The sequence below is a fragment of the Malus domestica genome, chromosome 10, assembly GCF_042453785.1.
Source record: "Malus domestica chromosome 10, GDT2T_hap1".
In the NCBI taxonomy this organism is placed as follows: Eukaryota; Viridiplantae; Streptophyta; class Magnoliopsida; order Rosales; family Rosaceae; genus Malus; species Malus domestica.
In genome coordinates, this window is record NC_091670.1 from 37,400,465 (window position 1) to 37,424,858 (window position 24,394).

At 38.2% G+C, this 24,394-nt stretch overlaps 2 protein-coding genes across 2 annotated transcripts; one reads left to right on the forward strand and one right to left on the reverse strand.

Moving 5' to 3' along the window:
- Positions 1-16,565: 16,565 nt before the first annotated feature.
- LOC103446185 (uncharacterized) lies at positions 16,566-19,415 on the forward strand. Its single transcript, XM_008385256.4, has 5 exons — positions 16,566-17,848; positions 18,394-18,525; positions 18,656-18,889; positions 18,981-19,040; positions 19,135-19,415. Exons 1-5 carry the CDS (start codon positions 17,735-17,737, stop codon positions 19,216-19,218), a joined length of 624 nt encoding a protein of 207 aa, XP_008383478.3. The 5' UTR covers positions 16,566-17,734; the 3' UTR covers positions 19,219-19,415.
- Positions 19,416-20,107: 692 nt separating this feature from the next.
- LOC103446184 (uncharacterized) lies at positions 20,108-24,166 on the reverse strand. Its single transcript, XM_008385255.3, has 11 exons — positions 23,924-24,166; positions 23,376-23,510; positions 23,217-23,275; positions 23,076-23,141; positions 22,831-22,938; positions 22,297-22,363; positions 21,853-21,937; positions 21,522-21,682; positions 21,192-21,293; positions 20,538-20,760; positions 20,108-20,410 (listed from the first exon to the last, which is right to left on the reverse strand). Exons 1-11 carry the CDS (start codon positions 23,960-23,962, stop codon positions 20,277-20,279), a joined length of 1,179 nt encoding a protein of 392 aa, XP_008383477.3. The 5' UTR covers positions 23,963-24,166; the 3' UTR covers positions 20,108-20,276.
- Between the last annotated feature and the right edge of the window lie 228 nt (positions 24,167-24,394).

A 24,394-nucleotide genomic window follows, 5' to 3' on the forward strand; every position in this document is an offset into this window, starting at 1 on the left:
AGAATTCACTGTAATTATGTGTAGATAATACGCATAACATAGAATTTTAGAATATATAAATATATATGACAGGGCATAAAATGCATAAATCAATTTAAAAGCATTTGTGGAATTATCAATCATATATATATACGATAAAAGGAAAAGACCCATTCTCCTGAGGTCTGCATTACGACTCCCTAGCACGAACATCGAGATGTCACGAACGATCCTCACCTAGAACAATTATCAAATCACATCTCATAGTTTTTATCGATAGAACACGTAACTTACATAAAACATATCCTTAAGGATGTTCTAGAATGATTTGTAACTCATTGACCAAAAGTCATCCGTCGATCAAAGGTAGGGTCCATAACCCTACATAACTTGATCTGGAGGATCCGCACCTCGGATTTCATATACGTAACTTCCACATATTCACATTATACTTCTAAAACATTATACTAAAGTTTCATTACAATCCAACGGTTGGATCTCCGCCAATTGCCAATTCAAGTGGCGGTCAACGTTTTATTTTACGAAATTACAAATCCAATTCGGAAAGATCCGTATGTCAGATTCCCAATCTGTAAGTTTCTAATATCCTTAAATATTACATACTATAATGTATTAAAGTTTGATGATGATCCAACGGTTGGACCGTTCATTCACACAATGTTCAAGTAGTGGTCTTAATCAAAACTATGTTCAAACGATGAGATTTCATCAATCGGACTTCACCTATGGAATTGGGGTGTCAAACTTAGCTTATAATGGTCAGGGGGTGACTCGGCTCACGCGCCGCCACACACGGCGGTCGGATGCTCCGACTTGCCGGAAAATCCAACTATTTTTAAAAATTCTCAAACTTCATAAAAATGAAGATCTTGAAAAGAGGAACAACTTTCATACCTGCCACAAAGTCCAAAAGTGGACGGAAGGTGGTCAATTTTGCCCACAAAGCCGATGGGTGCCTAAAGCTTTTCGACGTCGATTCGTCGTCTATAGTGGTCCAACGGGGTCAAGGTTGGTTGGGATTTTCTCCTGGGATGATGGGCTACAAAGCCCAAGTGGTGGCATTGGCCATCGCTTTGCCGATTCGCCGGAATATTGAAAAGAGTGGCCGGAGCACCGTTGATTTTCGTCGACTTTCGTGGCCTCAAACCGCCACATACCGTGGTTAATCAAGGTGGTTCTTGGGTGGGTTTTGTAGAGAGGAATGAGAGCTTCAAGATGGCGGTGGTGGCGTTAAAAACTCCACCGGAGTTTGCCGAAATCAACCTTGGAAAAAGAGAGGTCGAAATGGGTTGTGTGGTGTGCACGGGCTGATGAAATGGGGATGGATGCTTCTCTCTCCTCTTCCCATTGGTCCTTTTTTCTTTCTCCCCTTGTTTGATTGGTCCTTAAAAGGAATAATATGATTGGTTACTCATTTCCTTGCTGAAAGCTAATTGAGCTTGTTTCCCACAAGATGGGAATTCAAGTTAATTAAAACTAAACTTTGAATAACCAATTTCAAAGGTCCGTAACTATACCGTTATAATCAGGACTCGCAAATGGTTTTTGCCTATGTGTTCGTACCAACGAGTACTACGAGTTGAATTTATAACATTAATGTTTTTTTTTTTTTGTAAAATCATTAATTCTTCCTTACAATTTGCACGCCATTAATTATGTACATCAAACATCCAAATAGGGTTTATCAAAAAATCAAATCAAATCAAATTGGGGTATTTTAGGCATTCAAATTTTTTTTAATGTGTGAAGTCAAGCATAATTAATGAATTTGCTGATGTGAAATCTAGTCAATAGGTTTTACTCAAGTAAAAAACTTATGTCGGGTTTTATGTAGAGAAAATTAAGTTTTAAGGCCTAAAGTTATATTATATATATGGTTTTGTTTAATGATAGAAAGATAATATATGTTTCCCAGATATAACTCTAGATGATCACACGATTAAAGATATAATAACATGAGAATACCAGGATTTGCACATGATGACAAGCAAAAGTTACGGTCACGTGATGAGTGAAATGTTTATGTCATATATATGTGTCATTGTCCATTTTCTTTGACATGCTTAGGTTTCTGTCCGATGTGTTTGACAGCAGACATGCTTATCTGTTAAACACTTAGTTTAGTGTCATTTCATGCCATTTTCTTAATTGTGTTCTTCTTCTTAATACCCTTAACCTTTTAGGTTTGGAAGGCACATAATAAATCCAATAACCAGAGCTATATATATAAGGGAGGATGAAGCTTATTGATTGAAAATGCAGGGTCATTGATTCTGATCCCACTTCCATATATTTAAACACATACATATATGGACGGATATGTGACACCATAAAAAAAATACAAGTTTTGACACAACTCTTAAACCACTAAATCTATATAAATACTTTGAGTGGTTGAGATGCAATCTGACTACTCATTATTATTATTATTATTCTGGTTATTGTTGTTCATTAGAACTCTCTCTTTCCCATTTAACTCTTTCTTCTCCCTTCCTTTTCCTCGCTGTTCATCCTTCCCAGCCATCTTGTTTTCTATGGCATCCCTTGGAATGTGCTGAAAACATACAGAATCTCACCCATATAAGAAGTTGCACAACCTAGTTAGGTAGCGCGAATTCTCTCCCACTTAAAATCATGAGTAGTGCTATTCATACACCTCATTTTACTTTTCATATACACTTGTTAATATTTATCCATTAATCTTCGTCTATTTATTCGATTGAACAACTGAAAATTAAGAAGAATGTGTGAATATAGCACCACCCAAAATTATCTATAATCTAAAGGTACTTGTTAAACTCGATCTAAAATCTTTGTTCTTGGACTATAATTAATTGAAAAAAAGAATGAAATTGTCACGCATCCCATGAATAGCAAACTTATTTGATTGCAGAACACTAACTTAACTAATGTCTAAAATAGCCAATATACTTGTACTTAATTAGCCCTGATTCACAGCGTGGGATATGATTGAAGCCTACTAAAATACAAATTCCATTAAAATGATGCAAAGGCCAGTTTTTTAAGTTCATTAAGCAATATCTATATATTAAGCTTGATGTTTTGCCGATGAAGATAAGTTGATGCCCTTATAGTTTGTTTGTACCATACTTGACCAATCCTGAAACTACCAAGCACCGGTCAACGTTATATCGTCAAGGACCCAGAAGAGTTTCCCTCCAACTAGGAGGCCCGCGACACGTGTCGACATTAGAAGCCAATCATAGCGCGACACATGTCAACATCAGAAGACAATCACAACATGACACATGTCAATGTTAGAACAAAGCTAGAAACTGTCTTCTATAAAAGGAGATCATTCTCCCACAATATTTCCTAATGTTATTTGTACTAAATCATTCACTAGTACTCACTAAAGGAGAGCTTGAACCTATGTACTTGTGTAAACCCTTTACAATTAATGAGAACTCCTCTACTCCGTGGACGTAGCCAATCTAGGTGAACCACATACATCTTGTGTTTGTTTCCCTGTCTCTATCCATTTACATACTTATCCACACTAGTGACCGGAGCAATCTAGCGAATGTCACAAACTTGACACTTTCTATTGTACCAAAGTCCTCACCGATTTTGTGCATCAATATTTGGCGCCGTCTGTGGGAACGACACTTATTCCCACTCTCTTCAGCTTTGTCAAGCTGGTTTCCACCATTTGTACACTCTCTTTTGACCAGGCATCTATTTCCAACATGGGGAGCGAAGGAAGCCACAACACACAAAATGACACCCCTATTGCACCTAGTGCGAAGCAACGAAAGAAGGAAGGAAAAATGGTTGCTCTCTAAGCTAAAGTCGATGAGTTAGAAGATCAGAACAACAAGATAACAATGAAGAATGAAGTCCTCCAGGAGCAGAATGAAAAGCTCTTTGAGATTTTCCACGAAACTAGGCGTAATCAAACACGCAAGCTCGTTACCCCTATGGACATCAACCATCATCTGGGTGCCCCCCAACATGGAGGGTCACATTCATTCGACATGGGTATCCCTGATGAGGAGCGAGCTAATCATCAAAACATTGATCAACATGAGACTTCTCTCAACCCAGCTGCTTCGACTCGAAGTAGGATAAGTGGAGGAAGACACTTCCTTGCAGAAGGGTTGGAAGGATCAAAAACCGTTTATCGTGACTGCCGAGACTTCCTAAAGCAACGTCGAGAGAATCCCCTCCACATATGCTTGAAGATCAATGACCCAAGGGTTTTTGAAAGACTCGGTCCCCTCCCAAGACCTAGGCCAGCTGCCAATCTAGGGAAGGAACGACAGGTTCCAGAGGAACATGAAGGTACAGAGGACTCAGAGGTATTCCGACAGACTCGCCCTAGAAGTCAGTACGACGAGTCCAAGGAAAAACCACACGTTCTTGCTCAAACTTTCCTACTTCCAAAAGGCGATGGAGACTTACGAAAGAAAATTTTAATGGTACATGACTCCACTTAGGACCCCCTTGTCCTACAGCTCGTTGAGGAAGTAAACAAGTTGAAGGCCGAACTTCAGGCCGAGATACTTGACTAGAACCAACCCATGTCTAACCCTCTCATAAGGAGGATCCTTGACACCCCCTTCAAGCGAAGACAAAACAAAAGTTTGGTTTACAACTCTATACTGGAATTGAGGACCCAATTGAACACATTAACCTCTTTGAGTCCACCATGGCATATCAGATGCACACCGATGAAGAGCGATGTCTTTTCTTCCCTTCCACCCTCTCTAGCGGAGCTCTAAACTAATGACTTGTACACTATTAGCCAAAAACCGGACAAGTCACTACGAGAGTATGCCGGTCACTTCAACCATGAGTATTCTCGTTGCGTTGAGGTAGATGACAAGCCCTCAAGACCTTCACGGCAGGCCTACGTGATTGTTTCTTCAAGTACATGATCAATGCCAATACTTGGAGGACTTACTTTGAGGTGATGGCACATGTTTACAACCACGCATCCGCTGAAGCAAGGACATACCAAGGGAACCCCCATATGGTTAACCCCTATTAACCAGTGGGAAGTGGAAGTCAAGTTCTACCAAGTGAGGAAATCTTGACCATTCAGACGCTCATTGCATCATCTCCTGCCTTATTTAGCTACTCGCTAAGTCACCAAACGTATTTGTCTCTTGGTAAGATGAATGATTTTTACTCTCAGCAAGCCCATTACAACAAGTGAGATACAAGTTCGTATCAAGACGACCAGGGGTGAACGTACCGTCAACTATTATGACTATAGGGCCAAGCCTCACTCTTTCAAAGTGGAGGACTAGGTACCGAAGGAAATGCTATTATAAGAAAGCATGCATATTACAAATGTTTTGACCTTCAACCGTTTGAGATCTTTTGTCACACAAGTCATTCGGCAAATATTTAAAGAAGAGGGAATTCAGACAACTTCTCTTGAGTCTTTTGCATTCTTAGCACTGGAACGCTTGGTCTATGCTGACCTACCCCTATACTCCAACTCAGAGCTTCAACATGCGTACTTTGACACAAAATATGTGATACTAAATGTTACAACCAATATGGTTCACATATCAAAAACATGGATCCCTTCATGCATAACAAAACATTCATAAACATCACTCATGTCAATCAACATAAACATCATACATTCCAACACATTCATACATAAACATCATACATTCCAACACATCCATACATAAGCCAACTGTGCTTAAAAAAGGTTTAACATACTTTGTGTCATTAGACACTTGCTACAATGTGCCTTGACACCTTGCCCTTATTCTCACCAACCAGGTGATGAAATGTGAAGAAGGAACTTATCTTTATGCCACCAACCAGGTGATGAAATGTACAACCCGTACTCTCATTCATGCCACCAACCAAGTGATGAAATGTACAACCCGTACTCTAATATCATTTGGCAACTTGCCATTCATGCCACCAACTAGGTGAAGAATGAACTCATCTTCATACCACCAACCAGGTGATAAAATGTACAACCCATACTCTCTTTCATGCCACCAACCAGGTGATGAAATGTACAACCCGTACTCTAATATCATTTGGCAATTTGCCACTCATGCCACCAACTAGATGAAGAAGAAACTCATCTTCATACCACCAACCAAGTGATAAAATGTACAACCCGTACTCTCCTTCATGCCACCAACCAGGTGATGAAATGTACAACCCGTACTCTAATATCATTTGGCAACTTGCCACTTATGCCACCAACCAGGTGAAGAAGGAACTCATTTTCATGCCACCAACCAGGTGATGAAAGGTGATGAAGGAACTCACCTTCGTACCACCAACCAAGTGATGAAAGCAACTCACCATTCATTCCACCAACCAGAAGACGAGTGGTACAACTTGTACATGTGAAGTCCTAGCATTCACAAATAATCAAAAACCCTCAAGCTTTACAACTCAACCAGGGGAACACTTATGTCTAACAATAGTTATAGTCACCAACAAAGTTTTATTGCAAGCCAACAATGACTTCAGTGCATGGTATACAAAGATCAAGCTCTTCAGTCCTCTTGCATCTGCTTCAGACATTTCTCCTCTGTAACAATGCAAACACTACAACTTGTAGAAAAATTCACATGCTCTTGATCAAGACTGTTCCAAGCAAATTCAATTTATATGGTTCAACCAAACCTTCGACTACTATAAGGTGTGGCTTGCATCACAATCTCTTGCTCAACAGTGGGGAAACAAAATTTGTATATGTTGTCTCTACCACATTTTCAAATTTCTAGTTTTCCAAAAAAATAAAAAGGAAATTGGGAAATTCAACAAAGCTTCATCAATAGAGGACAACTACAAATTCTCAAAAGCTTTACACTATCTTGATCAAGATAGTGTGAAGCAAAATCAATTCATGGTACCCAACAAAACTTCAACCTCAAAGCTTCACCTACAAAGCTTCACCTCAAAAGCTTCACCAACAAAAGCTTCAACAAATGGAGGGCAACTACAAATTCTCAAAAGCTTCACACTATCTTGATCAAGATAGTGTGAAGCAAAATCAATTCATGGTACCCAACAAAGCTTCACCAACAAAAGCTTCAACAAATGGAGGGTAACTACAAATTCTCAAAAGCTTCACACTATCTTGATCAAGATGGTGTGAAGCAAAATCAATTCATGGTACCCAACAAAGCTTCACCACAAAAACTTCACCAACAAAAGTTTCAACAAATGAAGGGCAACTACAAATTCTCAAAAGCTTCACACTATCTTGATCAAGATAGTGTGAAGCAAAATCAATTCATGGTACCCAACAAATCTTCACCTACAAAAGCTTCACCTACAAAGCTTCAACACCAAAGCTTCACCTACAAAGCTTCAACATCAAAGCTTCACCTACAAAGCTTCAACTCCAAAGTTTCACCTACAAAAGCTTCAACATCAAAGCTTCACCTACAAAGGTTTTACCTACAAAAGTTTTACCTACAAAAGCTTTAACACCAAAGCTTCACCTACAAAGCCTCAACACCAAAACTTCGCCTACAAACCTTCAACACCAAAGCTTTACCTACAAAGCTTCAACTCCAAAGCTTCACCTATAAAAGCTTCAACTCCTAAAACTTCACCTAAAAAGCTTCAACACCAAAGCTTAAAAAAATAAAAATTAAAATTAAAAATTTGAAAATTTGAAAATTAAAAAAAAAAAAAAAAAAAAAAAAGAGAGCCTAGACCTCCCATTCTTTGGGCCTAACAACTTTCATAACAAATGTACATGAAAGAGGAATTTTGAGCTACCACTTAGAAAGGAAAATGGTGAAGTTTTGTTACTTTGGAAACTTGGATACTAGCAAGACACTTCATTCGTCAACTCCTTCGACCGGAGACTTGGGGGACTCCTACTATATACTACTGCACCTCGGTACTTGGAAGTTTCATGACTACTTAGTGACTTGGATCTTTCAAGTCTCCAACCAAGAAGTTTTTCTCACTCAGGAAATTAAGAGAGCACTACCTCAACTTTCATGCTTCACTCACAAAGTTTCAACATACAAGCTTCAACAAAAGAAAAAAATTTCAAAGAACTTAGTGAATGAGTCTTTGGTGTATTTAACACAATACGTTGAAATGAAGCAAAACTTATTTATTGATATCTCCAATAAGTTACAAATATGTACATATACATGAATCAAAATAAACAAACAAGATGAAGCATTCACAAAAGTTGCTCAGAAGAAGTCTCAGCAGTCGGCAGAGCCCCAGAAAGAGTAGGCACCGTGAGGTGATCATTCGGAGCCTCAGTATTGGGCAGAACCCCAGAAGGAGGAGGCATTTGAGGTTGATCATTTGGAGCTTCATTACGCGGTATAGCCCCAGAAGATGAAGGCAATAAATGCCTTTGGAACAAACCCACAAACCTCTGATGATCAAGTAAAATCTGACCATCAGATTCTTACAGCTGGTCAAGCTTCCTCTTCATGTTTGTAGCATAGTCATGTGCGAGCATGTGCAACTGTTTATTCTCATGTTTGAGCTCTATAATCTTCTGTTTGAGACTTATCACTTCAGCCACCAATGATTCAACTTGGCAGGTTCGAGCAAATAGGCGTTGGACCATATTAGACACATAACATGTACACTGAACACTGAAATCCAGAGAATCCTTAACAGCCAACTCATCAAACCATTTGGAAAGTAGTCTGCTATCTTTGGAAGTGAGAAGGTTCCTGGCCACCACCGCAGTGGTCATATCATTCTTCATCACAGAGTCCCCAACGGTAAGAAAACCAATAGGGGATAAGAAAGATGAACGCCATATGTTGTCTTGAGGAGGCATGGCTGCCTCTTCACTAAAGTTCAAGTCAAAACGACGGTCGGATGGGCCAGACATTTTCAGAAATGATGAAGGAGAAATGAGGTTCAATAAATCTCTGAAGTACAAAAATAAGGAGAAAATTCCTACAAGCAATAACTCTCTTAATGTACTTCTTGCACATAATTGGTGCCCTTATAAAAGAAAGGGCAACATGGCCGTTTGTTCAAAAATCGAAGAGGCACCACTCTCCGGATTTCAAGAAGCAGATTTTCCTGAGTAAAATATGTCAACAATCCCCACACGCAACATCAGCTCCTCGGGTAACACAGATAACTTTGCCAAAGATCTCTGACAAAGTTTAGACACATAAATTTTGAAGGTCCAGATACTCTACCATTACCCACAAGGGTAAAGGAACAACACCACTGTTTGATAACTAGAAAGTCTCTATGTGTGTCAACCTCCGTGCTCCGTGGCAAGGCAGATTGGCAAAAATGCCCAACCTTTACTCACATTGAGAAAACACTCCCAACATGATTACTTGCTCAAAAATCGAAAGGCACCGCTCTCCGAATCTCGAGAGCCAGACTCCCACCAGGATTGCTTTCTCAAAAATTGAAGAGGCACCGCTCTCCGAATCTCGAGAGCCAGACTCCCAACAGGATTGTTTTTTCAAAAATCGAAGAGGCACCACTTTCCGAATCTTGAGAGCCAGACTCCCACCAGGATTGCTTTCTCAAAAATCGAAGAGGCACCGCTTTTCGAATCTCCCAACAGGATTGCTTTCTCAAAAATCGAAAAGGCACCGTTCTCCGAATCTCGAAAACCAGATCTTCGACAGGATTGCTTGTTCGAAAACCAAAGAGGCACCACTCTCCGAACTTCGAGAGCCAGATTTCTTTCGATAAAGCTTGTCTGTAATCTTCACACATAACATTAGCTTTCCAACTACCACAGACCACTTTTTCAAAGTGCTCTGACAAAGTTAAAACATGTGAAGCTTGCAGCTCCCACTACATTGCTATGACTAAGAAGGGTAAATAAATAGATTACTACTTGTTATTAGAGAAACTCATATATATGTCGACCTTCATCCTTCACGGATAGGCAGACCTGCAAAATTGTTCAACCCTTCCTCATATCTGAGACTGCACTCCCAACGAAGCCTCTCGAAATACTCAGCTTTCTTCCCTACCGATAATACCTATGCAACCAGCCATACCAGAGCAAGAGTATCTCATATCATCAGGGTCAAAAGCAAGAGTATCTCATATCATGCTTTTTCCTTGTCTTTTCCTTTGCCCTTGTTCTTACCTGCAAGACAATGAGAAAGAGAGCAATCAGTCAGCACTTGGAATCAAGCTTCCAGTCAGGAATTGACTGCCTGGAACCCCTTGCCTGATTACTTACCTGGCATTACTCTCGAGTACTCATCTTCAACATCTTATGCTTCCAGATTAGATACCACATCTGCCTGAGGAACAGATAGGGCAAGTGAGAAGGATACAAGGAAGCATGTGGAGACAAGCATAACAGAACACGTGCCGATACATCCACTACTTTGTCAACATCAAAAGTATCACATATCATCAGGGTCGAACATACTCTAGATTTGATGGACTTGTTTTGACCCTCAAATTCTTGAGTCGGCCTTATACTCTGGAAGAAACCAGAAAACCCTCCAGCCCAGTTCAAGAATAAGCCTGTGGAAAGTTACTTCTTCAAAAGTAAAAGTATCTCATATCATCTCTTCTCATTTTTCTTCTCTTTATCATTCTTGCTGCCTGCAAAATAGAGAGAATGAGAACAATCAGCCGGAACTCGAAATCAAACTTCTGATTTGGAACTGATTGCTTGGAACTTTGATTGCTTACCTTGTCTATCACCTCTTTCGGCAAATCTCCTAACTCGGCGACTTGGGGGACTCCTACTACATGGTTTGTATCGCGCTTGACCAAGCCTGAAACTACAAGTAAGCTTCAAGTCAAATTGATACATTACCTTGTGCATCTTCACCGGTTAAAGATACCACCCCTGAATGGTGGAAAAGTACTTCCAGAGAAGATGCCACATCTACCTGTAAGATAGATAAGGCAAGTGAAAATGATACCACACTTCGGTACTTAGAAGTTTCGTGATTACTCAGCAGCTTGGATCTTGCAAGTCCCCAACCGAGGAGCTTCCCTCACTCAGGAACTTAGGGGAGCACTGTTTGTACCCTACTTGACCAATCCCGAAACTACTGAGCACTGGTCAACGTTATACCGTCAAGGACCCAGAAGAGTTTCTCTTCAACCAGGAGGCCAATCACAGCGTGACACATGTCGACATCAGAAGCTGATCATAGCGCGACACGTGTTAACATCAGAAGCCAATCACAACACGACACATATCAATGTCAGAACAAAGCTAGAAACTCTATTCTATAAAAGGAGATCATTCTCACACAATATTTCCTAATGTCATTTGTACTAAATCATTCACTAGTACTCACTAAAGGAGAGCTTGAACCTATGTACTTGTGTAAACCCTTCACAATTAATGAGAACTCCTCTACTTCATGGACGTAGCCAATCTGGGTGAACCACGTACATCTTGTGTTTGTTTCCCTGTCTCTATCCATTTACATACTTATCCACACTAGTGACCGGAGCAATCTAGCGAAGGTCACAAACTTGACACTTTCTGTTATACCAAAGTCCTCACTGATTTTGTACATCAACATAGTTAGACAATTGAGTGATAGAAAGGAAAAAAGAGGTAGAGAAATGAAAATATTAGAAGATCACAAATGGACAAGAAAGAGCAGTCTAGGATATCGTAGAGAACGAAAAGAAATAAGGAGAAGAAAAAGATTGAGAGAGAATTACTTAAATAATAAAAATAAATTTGACTGATCAGATTACATCTCAACCATTCAAAATTTATAAATTTAATAATCTAAAAATTGTGTCAAAACTCGTGTCTTTTTATCATGTCGCGAATCCGCGGTATATATATTGCATGGCTTGGAAAGGACACGTTGTAGGTGGCTTTTACGTTATGTATGGGCATCTAAAATGAGATTTGATATCAGAAATTATTAGCAAGCCAAAAGAGCAGGATACATGCTGCGGCTATAATTCTTAGAAATGATCTGTCGACACAATGATCTGACATAGAATATATGGTACTCCTTTTGTATATTATATATGATCTTTGGCGGAGAATTAGTTTAATCATTTGTCGCCACATTAGCATGATGAGAATTATCATGATCGTAATATTCCAAAATGATTGAAACAAAATAATTCATGGTAGAAGTATATCCCACAAAACTTTTGTGTGGAGGTTTACCTTTGAACAATGGCGAATTTAGGATTCGAATTTTGTAGGTCTTAATTTAAATGTCTAAGTGTTTTAGATAGAAATAGAGCACGAAGCATGAAAAAAAAAATTAGTTTATTCATTGAGGAACTGTCATACACTTGGTAAGCTTGTTGTCATCAATCAAACCATGTTGCACACCTTCAGTACATATCGATAATTTGATGAGTGCTATCAAGAGCTATTATCGAGTATTATCAACGCAAACTGTCGAGATATGTCTACCATACATTACATTAAGCCTTTTGTGGGCACAAATGAGACTCATGCCAAACATTCAGAGGGTCCCCTAAGAACCTTCACCATGCGTGTTTTTTGATCTTCGAATGATCTTGGGACCACCTTGGTCCCAATGTATATCCTCCCTTGCCCGTGAATAATTGTTAGGCGTTAAAACATGTAAGATTCATTTACAACGTTCTCTAGCATTTACAACATTCCCTAACTTGACATATACACGAAATTCCATGTCTTTTACCTCTTATAATTATAAAAAGCTAATGGATGATAAAATGGAGTTTATAATTTACATATGCAAAGTAATACAGTGCTACAACCCCAGCTTTTGTTGCCAAAGGTCAAAGGCAATTGTCCGATTGTGGTAGGTTTTAATAAGCGCACAATGATAGGTTGATTAGCTTCACATTCCATGTTTAGGGGGATCTATATTAGGCCTTAATTACTTGTTTAATGATAACTTTAATTGGTACATAATTGTGGAAGATGCTTTTATAAAGTGGCTTCAATTCCTCATATATTTTAGGCCATCAAAGGCATCCTCTTTCACGTGGAAGTTTTCAGTTTTCGGAAGTTTGCTTAGTCGGATCTAATTAACATCAATAGTAAACAATATGTAGAATAAAACTGTTTACAATTAAGTCACAACAAATGTGAACTATGTGTCTTTACATGGTATTTACAGAAACTCTTTCAAGTTTTAAGTGATCATGTGGAAGGAAAAGTGCATAAAAATTAAAGATTCAATACCAACACACCAACATTTTAGATCTTAGAAGTTAATTTAGGATGCGTTTGTTGCACCAGACTATCTCGGACTGAACTAGCTTCAAGGACTAAGCTGGAATGCCTTAGACTAGATTAAGCTGGACTAACTTAGTGAAGCGTTTGGTGCAATATCAAACTAGGAGCAAAATAATGACAAAAAAAAAACGATGATCTGTAACAAAATATTCTCATCTAATGAAAGTGAACCCCAACATGAAAGTTTCTGTAGAATTAACCAAATTCTTCAATTTGCTATCCCAGAAAAAGCAGAACTAAATGAAATCATTCAATTTGCTATCCCAGAAAAAGCAGAACTATTGAAATCATTCAATTTGCTCAACCACTCCAAATTGCTCAAAAGCTCTAATATCCCAGAAAAATCAAATCCTTCAATTTGGTATTTCACAGACAACTCACAAATCCAACCCAATGCACATAATCATTTTCCTGATATATGAGAGTTCATCTCCTTCATAAGTCCTCTGTTTATTTTATGCAGATTTGTAGCCGAATAGCTCTTCAATAACAACAACAAATTCCTTCTCGACCTTCCATCAAATAATTTGAAATCCTCCATAGTTGTAATCCTTCGAGACAAAATGCAGGGTGCCCAACCCAGAACCGTTTATCCTGTTCAAAATTCAGAAACCCAATTAGGGATTCCACTCCGAAGGAAAATCGAATCCTAGAAAAAAATGAATTGAAAACCTAGAAAAATCCAATCCCAGAAAAATCGATTAAAAAACCCAAAAAAATCAATTCGAAAACCCAGAAAAAGGGAAAATACTTGCAAATCAAGTCTTGCATACTTGGACTTTTTAGATTCGTTTGAATCGTTTCTGTCAAATCCAGGTGCAGACTTGGGGATTCTTGCAGACCTGAAAATTCTTGCAGACTTGGAAATCTTCTGGACAGACGAGAGGGAGGTGGGGAGAGAGACAGTGGGAGGGCAAGAGCTCAGGCTTAGGGCAAGGCGAAGTGAGGGGAAGCGGGGAAACGGGACTAGCAATCCCCTCCTTTTCGGGGCTCTCACTAAGCCCAGCTAACGAAGGATTTAGTCGACACGAGTCTGGCTTAATCCCATTAAACTCAATCCTGGCTTGCATCAAACACAGAATAATAATCCTACCCAAATAGTCTAGTCCAGTGAAAACTAATGAAGCCAAACAAATGCCCCATTAGTTATTTTTATTAAAATGGTAATGAACATTCTATGTAAAAGACACTTTTAGGAGAGGGAATCCTGATCCTCTGTCTATTTGTGAGACTCAGTGCTCGTTTGGAATCGCTTTTAAAAGGATTAAAAGCACTTTTAGTGCTTTTTGAATTCACTTAAAGTGCTTTAAAATTTAACGTTGGTTCTAAAAGCATTTTAAATGATTTCAAAAATATTTTCACCAAAAACATTTTAGTTATTTTAAAAGCACTTCCAAATGAGCCTTCATTTTACATTGTATTTCAAAGATTCAAACCGTCTATTTTTTAGTCACAATTCATATAACCGGTTGCATGCATACAATGTAGAGCTCAAAAACTAGGAATCCCTCCTCCGAAACTGCCAATGTATATATCTAACAATGCAAGTCAATAGTCTTAAATAATTCTCAAATCCTTTCTCACTAAGAAAGCTCTCCAAGATCTGCAAATAGTTCTTCATGTGCAGTAGGATCTTCCTTTGAAAGCTGTATGAAATTTTATAAGTAAGATGATAACCGTGTCAGCATTTGGAGAAAGTGAGGAGAGCTTTGAGGAATAACAGTTTTAAATTCAAAGTAATATTTTCTTTTGACAATTAGATTCGAAGGGCTGTTTGTCCTCGTTGTTACCTCAATATATTAACAAAAGTCGGTTAGTAAATTAACACACTCCCTGTAGAAAGGAATTGAGTTCTTATCTGGATATTCATGTCGTGGCCGACGGAATTGGAGATTTCATAGTGTTTATTTTAAATTTTGCTGTCATCATTAGCCTATTTATTGACGCACCTTAAATCAAGAATCTGTATCTCTTTCTCTCTCTTCAACAGTCTGGATCTTCGAATCTTTAGAGTTCTAATACAGAGATTCGGAGAGGATCTCCACTCCTGTAAAAGTACTAGTAATGCAGTAGAAATTAACTAGCTGGCTTCCACTTTGATTAGTACATGGTGCATTTTAATTATCACTGTTTTTTCAGGTGCTAAATTTTAGTATTTTAGAGAAACTAATGGTGCACTTCACTAATTCTCTAATTTGAAGATGTTTGCACTTTGCGTTGTTTCTATAGATTAAACTTAATTCTTTAGAAAAAATCTACTCAACTAAATACTTGGTTCATCATGAAATTATCAATGATTAAGAAAACGTTGATTTATTCTATCGGTATATTTTTGTTCATCACCCTCAAGTGGTTATAATACTCACCAAATTTTTTATCAACATTGTAGGGGTTTAAATTTTAATATTTGTGTCTATCTAATACACAAATCTCGAAATTTAAATTCATTAAAATGATAAATAAGGTAATAAGCATTACCGTCACTTGAAGGTGGTGAGCAAAAATATTCATTTTTATCCTATACAGATGATTGAACAAGCACCAAGTTGAATGGTTTTTTTTTTTTTTTTCAAAAAATAATCTTTCAATAATAATTATGAAAATAAACAACGCTTTTATACATTAGCAAACAATTTAGGTACAAAAGAGTTAATTGGATGCCACACACTTTGCAACCAATTGCATTAGACCACGTATTCGAAACTGCCACTATGTATTCCCCAAAGTTCAAAAATTTCGTTGACCTTCAGAAACAGAACCACAATTCTTCGCGCCTTCGCCCCCTGCAAATCGCGATGGCGCTTTCCGCCGCGTTCCGGGAAGGACTCGAACACATGGAACGTACCCGAAACCAGCGCCTCTCTCTTCTCCGAGATCGATCGCCTCGACGAGAAATATCAATCCGATTCACATCAGTTGAGGACCTGAGGTATTACTTAAGTTTCTCGATTGATCAAGTTCTCGGTTGCTTGATTCATTAATTCGGTTGAACTGGAGTGACTTAGATTGGGAATTGAAATTGAATTGGGGATCATTTTAGGGTTTTGAAGAGTGAGGTGGAGGAGCTTGAGGAGTTGGAGAAGGAGAAGAAGAGTTTTTATGAGTTGAAGGGATTTGAGATGAAGGAGTTCAAGCAAAATGTCGTGAGGTTTGCTTTGGAATGTCAAATGCAAGTTCAAATTTTGAAAAATGGCATCGATGAGGTAAAACTCTAATCAGATGCACAGAAAAAATTTCAAATTCGAAAACTCAAGGGGTTTGATCGATTTTCTTAGTTCGTATATCTTCAGTGCTAGAGTACTTAATTCATATTTTTAGTGGTAGAGCACTTACTTCCATGGCCGGAAGTTCACTTTTTTTTTTTTTTTTTTTTTTTTTTTTTGGGTCGAAAATGAAGCTTCATTAATTAAAGGAGGTCTAAACCTAAACAGAGCACTAAGCCCTACACAACAAAGCAAACATAAGATAGAGGACAAGCCTAAACAAGGGAGAGCTACAACTCTAGCTACAAAGGTCAGCACTGATTTAGGCCCATAGGCTACAAAAGAAACAATAAACAGTAAAACCCTCAAATCTCGAAGCAAAAACTTGGTCACCACCTCCACATCCGTCGTTACCTCCCTGAAGAAAGACATCGCACCAAACAGAAAAATGCACCCGAAGCAAAACCCAGATCTGAGAGTATTGCACAAAATCAATCCACCAGGAGCCAAAGCCACCGTAGCCACACCTGCAAGAAAAGTCACCAAACGTAACAGGGGAAGGGGGAGGGCGAAGGGGGTGTGTAAAACACCCTTGTTCCGACGTGAATCGTTCCACACTTCGCCCAATTTTTCTAATAAGCCAGATCGACAATGGGGCTATGCGGGTTGGGTCTTGATTCACGATAGAGCCCAATACTCGTAGATCTAAATCATGGTTCAAAATTGGGAAAGATGAAGGGCAGCAGGAGGGAGGTAGGAGAACAGGGTGTGATGGGGAGGTATGGGGGGGGGATGACAATAAGCGATCAATGATTGAGGAGAGGGAACAAAACTAAGACCAAAGCTCAGGTAGATGAGACAAAGCTCAGAAAAAAGCATAAAAAAAAAAGACGGGGAATGGAAAGAGAAGAAAGAAAAGTAGAAGGAAGCGGGAGAGATTTTTAGGGGATGATGTTTATATTATTCTTAATTCTATTTTCTTTTAACGTACTAAAAGAAAATTTTATTTCTGTACGTTTAATTTTGGGGGATTTAAAAATATTTTAAACTATTTTGAAAAGAAAATATCTTAAATCGTAGATAATTATTACTAAATTGTAGCATTATTATGAAAATAAATTGAATCTAACCAACTTTTTTTTTTTTACAATTATCTCTAACGGAGGAGAGTGTAATCAAAAGGCTAAATTATAGAAAATTTGTTACAATATAATGTGCATATAGCATCAAAATTATGACAAAATTTTTTTTTAATCAAATCGCTAAAAGACATAGATGTTTGATCTAGAAAATTAAAAAATAATGTGCCTATATTAAAAGATCCCAAAAAGAAAAGCCATTTCTTTGGAGAACGAAATAGCAAATGGCAGAGGAAGTGGCGCTGGACGTGGAGGAGCTCCACCACCTTCAGAGCATTGCGAAACGATCCCGTGTCATCAACCTCATTTCCACTGAGATTCGCACTCTGGAGAAAAAGGTCCCATTTTTTGTTTTGTATCTCAGCATTTGCTATTTAATATTTACATTTTTTACATGCCTCTAACATGTAGTGAAATTTTTGCCACAATGTGATTGTTTTGGCTATGTCCCCACATTTTTGTGTGAAATTTGGTTTATATTTGACCCAGAAAAAAAAATTATGGAAACTTGTATTTGATTTTAGAATTTAGTGTGAAGTGAGCATATGAGCTCAGTATTATTAATGCCTATGGATTCTTTCACATGTGTTGTTGCAGTATGATTTGGCAAGGGTCATGAACCCAAGTTTGAATCTCTCTTTCCGTATATTAGACTAGTTTAGAATATCGTCTTATCAAATTTTCTGTTTCAAACCAACTTCATAACTTTGTCTTTGCTTTAGCATTTTGAAATGTTGTAATGTTTGAAAGATTATGAGATTTTTATGGTATCTAGTGACGGATAAGCGCTTGTTAAGATCGTATGAACCCGCCATTTCAAGGCCAGATATGGAATCTTGCTATGTTCATGTATGGGAAATAATGTGGTCTTTGATCATTGCAGATGTCACAAGAGGCTGCTGCTTCACCTGCACTGCAAATCCCAACTCCAATTTCAACTGATACTGCCACCCCAACTCTGCATTACACTGCGCTTTCGTCGTTCAGCTGGGATCAGGACAACGACAAAGTGAAGGTGCGAACATATTCACCATGTGTTTTTGCCTTAGGTTTAGACTGGTCGTATGTTATTCCATTGTTAACTTTAGGTTTCTTCAGTGGTTGTTGTTTCGGTTTGATCACCTTCACTTTTTTTTTCCGTGCAGATATACATATTTCTGGAGGGAGTTGATCAGGAGAAGATAGAGACCGACTTCAAGCCTATGTCATTTGACATCAAACTCCATGATGTGGAAGGAAAGAATTACAGGTTCGGTAAGCTGAACAAGGAGATCAATCCAGAGAAGTGTAGGGTGCTGGTTAAGCCTACAAGGGCTGTTATCAATTTGGCTAAAACTTCAAAGGATTACTGGTTAGACTTGAAATTTAAGGAGGACAAGGTATATCTCATCGTATCTTTGAACTCTCCCATTTTATGCTTCGGAAAACGGAGAAATGTAACTGAATGTTTTCGTTATTTTGATCTTGCAGCTGAAGCCGAGTCTGGATAAAGAGAAAGATCCCATGGCAGGAATCATGGACTTGATGAAGGTGAGGTTACCAAATATTTACATTGTCATATATGAAAATGTGTACTGTGTTTCTTCTCTGCTTTGTTAATTACCGTATGCAACGGATCTTGTAGAATATGTACGATGAAGGGGATCCGGACATGAAACGAACAATTGCCAAAGCGTGGACTGATGCAAAGTTTGGACAAACCGGGTGATCTATCAAAGGGGTTTCAACTAAACATGGAGCTGACATTGTTTTTTTAGTAGTTTTTTCGTTTATATGATCTTAATCCTCAGTGAGTTCTTTCATGGTAGGATGGTTCTTCGTGTTATGAAACTCTGTTGCACGTAGCTTTTCTAAAGCTCTATGTAAAAGACTGGAAGAATATCAGTTTACAGTTTAGCAGAACAACTCGCCTGAGTAGCAGCTAATTGATGATCTGATGTGTTTTTGTGGGATTGGAAGGGTGAATGTTGCATTCTGGAATTTAGGGTTTAGATTTTCGTATGGTTTCACTGTGACATAGGGAGGATCCCTTTTCAGCTAATCCACCTAGTCTGGGATCCGGGCCGTTGAAATTCGATCCAACGGCTACAGTTTTTATCACTTTTAAAGAGGATCAAATTTCAATGGCCTAGATCCCGAATTGGCGGATTAGGTGGAAAGGGATCCGGAGAGGATCCCTTTCCATTGGGGTTCTGGTGTTTTGAGGTATGACATGTGGATAGTTGGCATGTTAGTTGGGGTTTAGGGTTTAGAGGGTCCTTTGTCAAGCCATCTCTACCAAACATGTATCAAGCATGTAACAAGAAGAACCGAACTTTGCTCAAATGAAACTCAAATCATAACACGGGCGGGAAACGGAGTAACATGAGTTATAAATAACAGTCTTATCCCCAGCTGTATAAATCCTAGAATGTCACTTGGCACGGTTTTGTGAAATGGAATTATGTGAGTTAAAAGTTGTAAAATCATTTCACCGGCAAAAGAACGTCCGTTCGCTTGCACTGGGGGAGCACAAATTTGAATTTGAAAGATTAAAGCCAATCCCGGCTAATCAGTTCTCATATCAAATCGGAATCACAAAATCGGAACCGCAGAAATACAAAACAGTAACATATTTCCATGTCAAGGAAGCCAAGTTCTTATTCGGTTTTACGTGAATCACACTTCTCAGAACCCTATAAATGTGAATAGGAAATGATAATCTAGTGATCTCCAAAACTACGAAAAGATCATCTAATGATACGAGACGAGAGGGATTGTGTGCCGTCATTGGAGTATTTGACTACCATAATCAGCATTGAACTTCTCATAACGATGAGCTTGGAGATGAGCAGACGGCCTTGTGTTCTTCAAAGCCGTCTCAATATCTTCGTGTTTGATCGGTCCAACCTTGGGCAGTTCTGAAACCAAAAACATCATGGCATAACCTTTTACCGAGCGTGTCTAAACAAAATCCCGTTGCCCAGTTCATATTTACATTAAGCTCATATGCATCCAATTTTGGTTAATACTTTTAGAGTCACATACCATCCTCAGGAACCGTGTCCTCTTTGTCTTCAAGGAATGTCATTATGCGTCTCAGAGGCTGCATAGCAGCCTCCTTGCACACCAATCGAATATCTGAACCTGAATATCCTTCAGTTTTATCCACCAACAAATCATAAGGAAGCTTCTCCTCATCAGGCTGTACGGGCAGGAGCTCCTCGAACATTGCTCTTCTTGCTTCTGGTTCAGGCAGAGGCACAAGAATCTAAAATTTTCATGGTTAATGGAGAACCCGAATAAAATGGCTGGATACAGAATATGCTTGATCATGTGAAAAACTGCCTCGTATTTGGATACCTAGCTAGAAGAGAATGCAAATAACGGATAATGGATGTGATACTGCAGGTGAACCTTCCCGTATTCTATACCATAATCAACCGCAAAATGATCCTACATCTATTTAGACATCTCGAATATCCTGGCATGTAATGCATATTCATATACACCCAAATATAGATACCAGCACTCAACTAACTCGTACTCCGTTAATGTTTGTGAAACTATGATTTGCATTCAGACCTATGAGATTGTAACAAAGTGTATAACATTATATGCTAATAATTATAACTTCTGTCGTTTCCATATAGTTGACTTGGCACATTTCACTGAGCATAATTTAACTTTTCAAAAGGATACTCGCTTCTCAAGACGCCGGAGCATGGCTGCATCCAGTTCCCAGGGAAGATTTGTAGCAGCCAAAACAAAAACAAGTTCACTTGTCTTCGTCAAACCATCCATCTGCAATCTAATACAAGCTAATCAATTTTTGAACAAAGCATAGTTGACATGTGGAATATCCTGATGCTCGGAACCAAGACAATTAAAAGTTCTAAGCACAGTGTTAACATAGTTTCTCAAATGTTATAAACTGATACGATGCAGTAAACAAGATTCTGTGATCAACACAAGTAACATATGATGGGAGAGAACACTAAGAAAGCAGCACTCTTTAAAAACAAACATCACCTGTACGAGTAGCTCTGTCTTCAGACGCCTACTTGCTTCATGCTCACTTCGTCCTTCACCACGTTGACTAATAATTGCGTCAATTTCATCAATAAATATAGTTGATGGCGCATGATGCCTAGCAAGCTCAAATAACACCTTCACTAACTTCTCTGAGTCGCCTGAAAGATTATGCAAACGTTAAAATTGAAGGAAATGTTAAAGAACGGATAGGAAGCTCAAATAACAAGGTGGCAAATTTGGACCCTACTAAATTCTTCCCCATCCATTTTATGACAAATAAGCAAACAAACAAGCATGATCTTCAGAAAATTGTTCAACCCTAACATACCGCGCCATTTACTGACAACAGATGATGCTGAAATGTTGAAAAATGTGGTCTTGCACTCTGTTGCAACAGCCTTGGCAAGCATTGTCTGCACCATTAGATGTTAAATTAATTTGTGTCCAAAGTATCATTGTAAAAGATTAACTGGGTTGTGCATCAACAGGACTTTGAAAATGCATCTTCATTTCAGAGTAAGTTTTTCATAAGAACTCATTGCATGGAGAGCAATTTTCGATGAAAGTAAGATTTTAACAAATTAATTTTAAAAAACCCATCTCCCAATCCCCCACCCCCACCAAATAGCATGATCACTTCAGCTAGGAAAGGTACAAATGCAATATGGTTAACAGCTTTTCTTGGGTAAGCAAATAGAAGAGCAAATACTGTATAACCAAAGCACAGAAAAAGAAACATAAACAATCAACAGGATTGGAAGGAATTACAAACCTTTCCTGTCCCTGGAGGTCCAAAAAGGAGAATACCTTTCCACGGTGTTAAAAGTCCAGTAAAGTACCTGAGGAAAATAGAAAGATCGGTTTGATATTTGAATGATCTTGCATCATGCCATCATTTCAAAAGTATTGCCAGTTAATTCAATCTGGTTGTTTCAAAGTTTTATCCCAGTTTCCAGACAAGTAGCTGCAAGAAACTGTATCAAAATATTCTAGCACATATTAATTAATTTAGCTTAACATAAAGAAAAACATTTGGTACTCCACGAATTTAAAAGAAATACTAAAAGCAATTAGCATGAACCATGATTAAATTAAGTTAATATTGGTTTCAATGTCACAGAAAAAGGAATGTAAACTGAGACCATGCTTCACAAGTAAACAACTAGCAATTCAGCAATCTGATTCTCTTGAACTTTACGAACAAAAAAAATATAGGAGTACATAAAAATGCAAGAACAAACACGTTAAATCGTTAATTGTTTATTAAATAAATTTGGTACATGAGGTGCTCATTGACCAGACGTACTTGGGATATTTGATTGGCATGACCACTGCTTCTTTGAGCAAACGCTTGGCATTCTCTAATCCCTTGATGCTTTCCCACTTAACATCTGGACTACCCCGAATTATATCCCTGCACAAGACACAATGCATGGTAAATAAATGACGAAACTTTCAGGGTGCAACTGTAATCATCCTTGGCCACCGGGAAAAAAAATGTAATAGCAGTAACTTGTATTCCATCATGTGAAGTCATTCATCTAAAATCACCTGCATAAACTCTCTCCTAAAGAACGCATTTCTGCCGATTCAAAAGCAGGTAAAAGGGACTTCTGCCTGTGGAGTTCACAAAAAAATGTCAGTAGGTTCTTAAAGAAGCATTCTTCAATGAAAAGTTGCAAGAAAACATACGGTATCTCATCATGCTGATCAGATAAGACTCCATTTGAGTAAGGCACGGAGCCCCTACCCTGAAAAACAGATGAAACCGAAGAACAAATGAATGCAACTGTACATGTTCATGCAATATGTCAAATCCAATTCACTACATGGTAAGATCAAATCCACTACCTGGTTTTGAAATTGCTCGTAGATGGCCAAGTCAGCTGTCCTCTTCGCGGTCACTCCGGAACTACTTCCATTACTCACATCTCCATTAGTGGACTGCCCGTTTTGCTGCGGCTCCGGTGCTTTTTTTCTACCAAACTTAGCATCATAAAACAATTTAAAATCCTAGAAATGCACATAATTTTAGCTGAGATAAATCCAAGAATTCTTGATTCAATCCTATCCATCAGATCAAAATTCGCAACTACATAATCTCAACAACCAGAATTTAATCCAAATATACTCAACTCTAAGCATATAATTAATCCCAAAACAAAAATTATACTAATTGAGATCACTGAGCCAGTGAACACATATTTGCCAGCATAGAAAACAGAAGCAAGCAAAACAAACAAAAATAGAAATTGGGTTCCTTCAGTTTCTGATTCAAACCCAGAAAAAGCTAACAGCTACTCTACTCATAGTTTCGTTCAAGTGCCAAACTTTTCAATTCGACCAGCATTTTCTCGGGAAACAAACAGAAAATAATAAGCGAATTGGTGAGTGAGTACCTGAAAGGACCAGCGACTGGGAGCAGGCTCGTCGGACATTGCTCAAACAAATCTGGAGCGGAGAAAAATGAGAAGAGAAGAGAAAAGGAGAGATTTGTGGATCTCTCTCTCTCTCTCTAAGCGGTCTCTGTCGCCACTCACTCTGGTGAGTTATTATACAGCTCGGAAACATGTAGAACAAAATGCGTGTGTGATCTCTGAATTTTCATTTATATTAAATTAAGAAAGGTTCGCCAAATTATTAATTATTTAATAACCAAAATGCTCACTCTACATGGCTGTTTAAACATGTTTTTTTTTCTTTTTAGTGATTAATTATTTTATAAAAATATGACTCCTTGTACTGATCTGTGTAAAGTATTATAATATATCGGATAGTATTCTTATTTAGATTTGAATTTTACACTGGCTAAATTAAAATTGACGTTCCTATAATACAAACAATAATTACGGAAAAAATTCGAATTAATT

Excerpts from the sequence above, each read along its gene's own strand:
- LOC103446185 (XM_008385256.4), top strand. The coding sequence starts at position 17,735 with ATGGCAGAGGAAGTGGCGCTGGACGTGGAGGAGCTCCACCACCTTCAG. Across the intron at positions 17,849-18,393 it reads TTCGCACTCTGGAGAAAAAG|ATGTCACAAGAGGCTGCTGC; the intron begins GTCCCATTTTTT and ends TGATCATTGCAG. Across the intron at positions 18,526-18,655 it reads AGGACAACGACAAAGTGAAG|ATATACATATTTCTGGAGGG; the intron begins GTGCGAACATAT and ends TTTTCCGTGCAG.
- LOC103446184 (XM_008385255.3), bottom strand. The coding sequence starts at position 23,962 with ATGTCCGACGAGCCTGCTCCCAGTCGCTGGTCCTTTCAG. Across the intron at positions 21,294-21,521 it reads AGACAGAGCTACTCGTACAG|ATGGATGGTTTGACGAAGAC; the intron begins GTGATGTTTGTT and ends ATTAGATTGCAG. Across the intron at positions 20,761-21,191 it reads TCCGGCGTCTTGAGAAGCGA|ATTCTTGTGCCTCTGCCTGA; the intron begins GTATCCTTTTGA and ends TGAAAATTTTAG.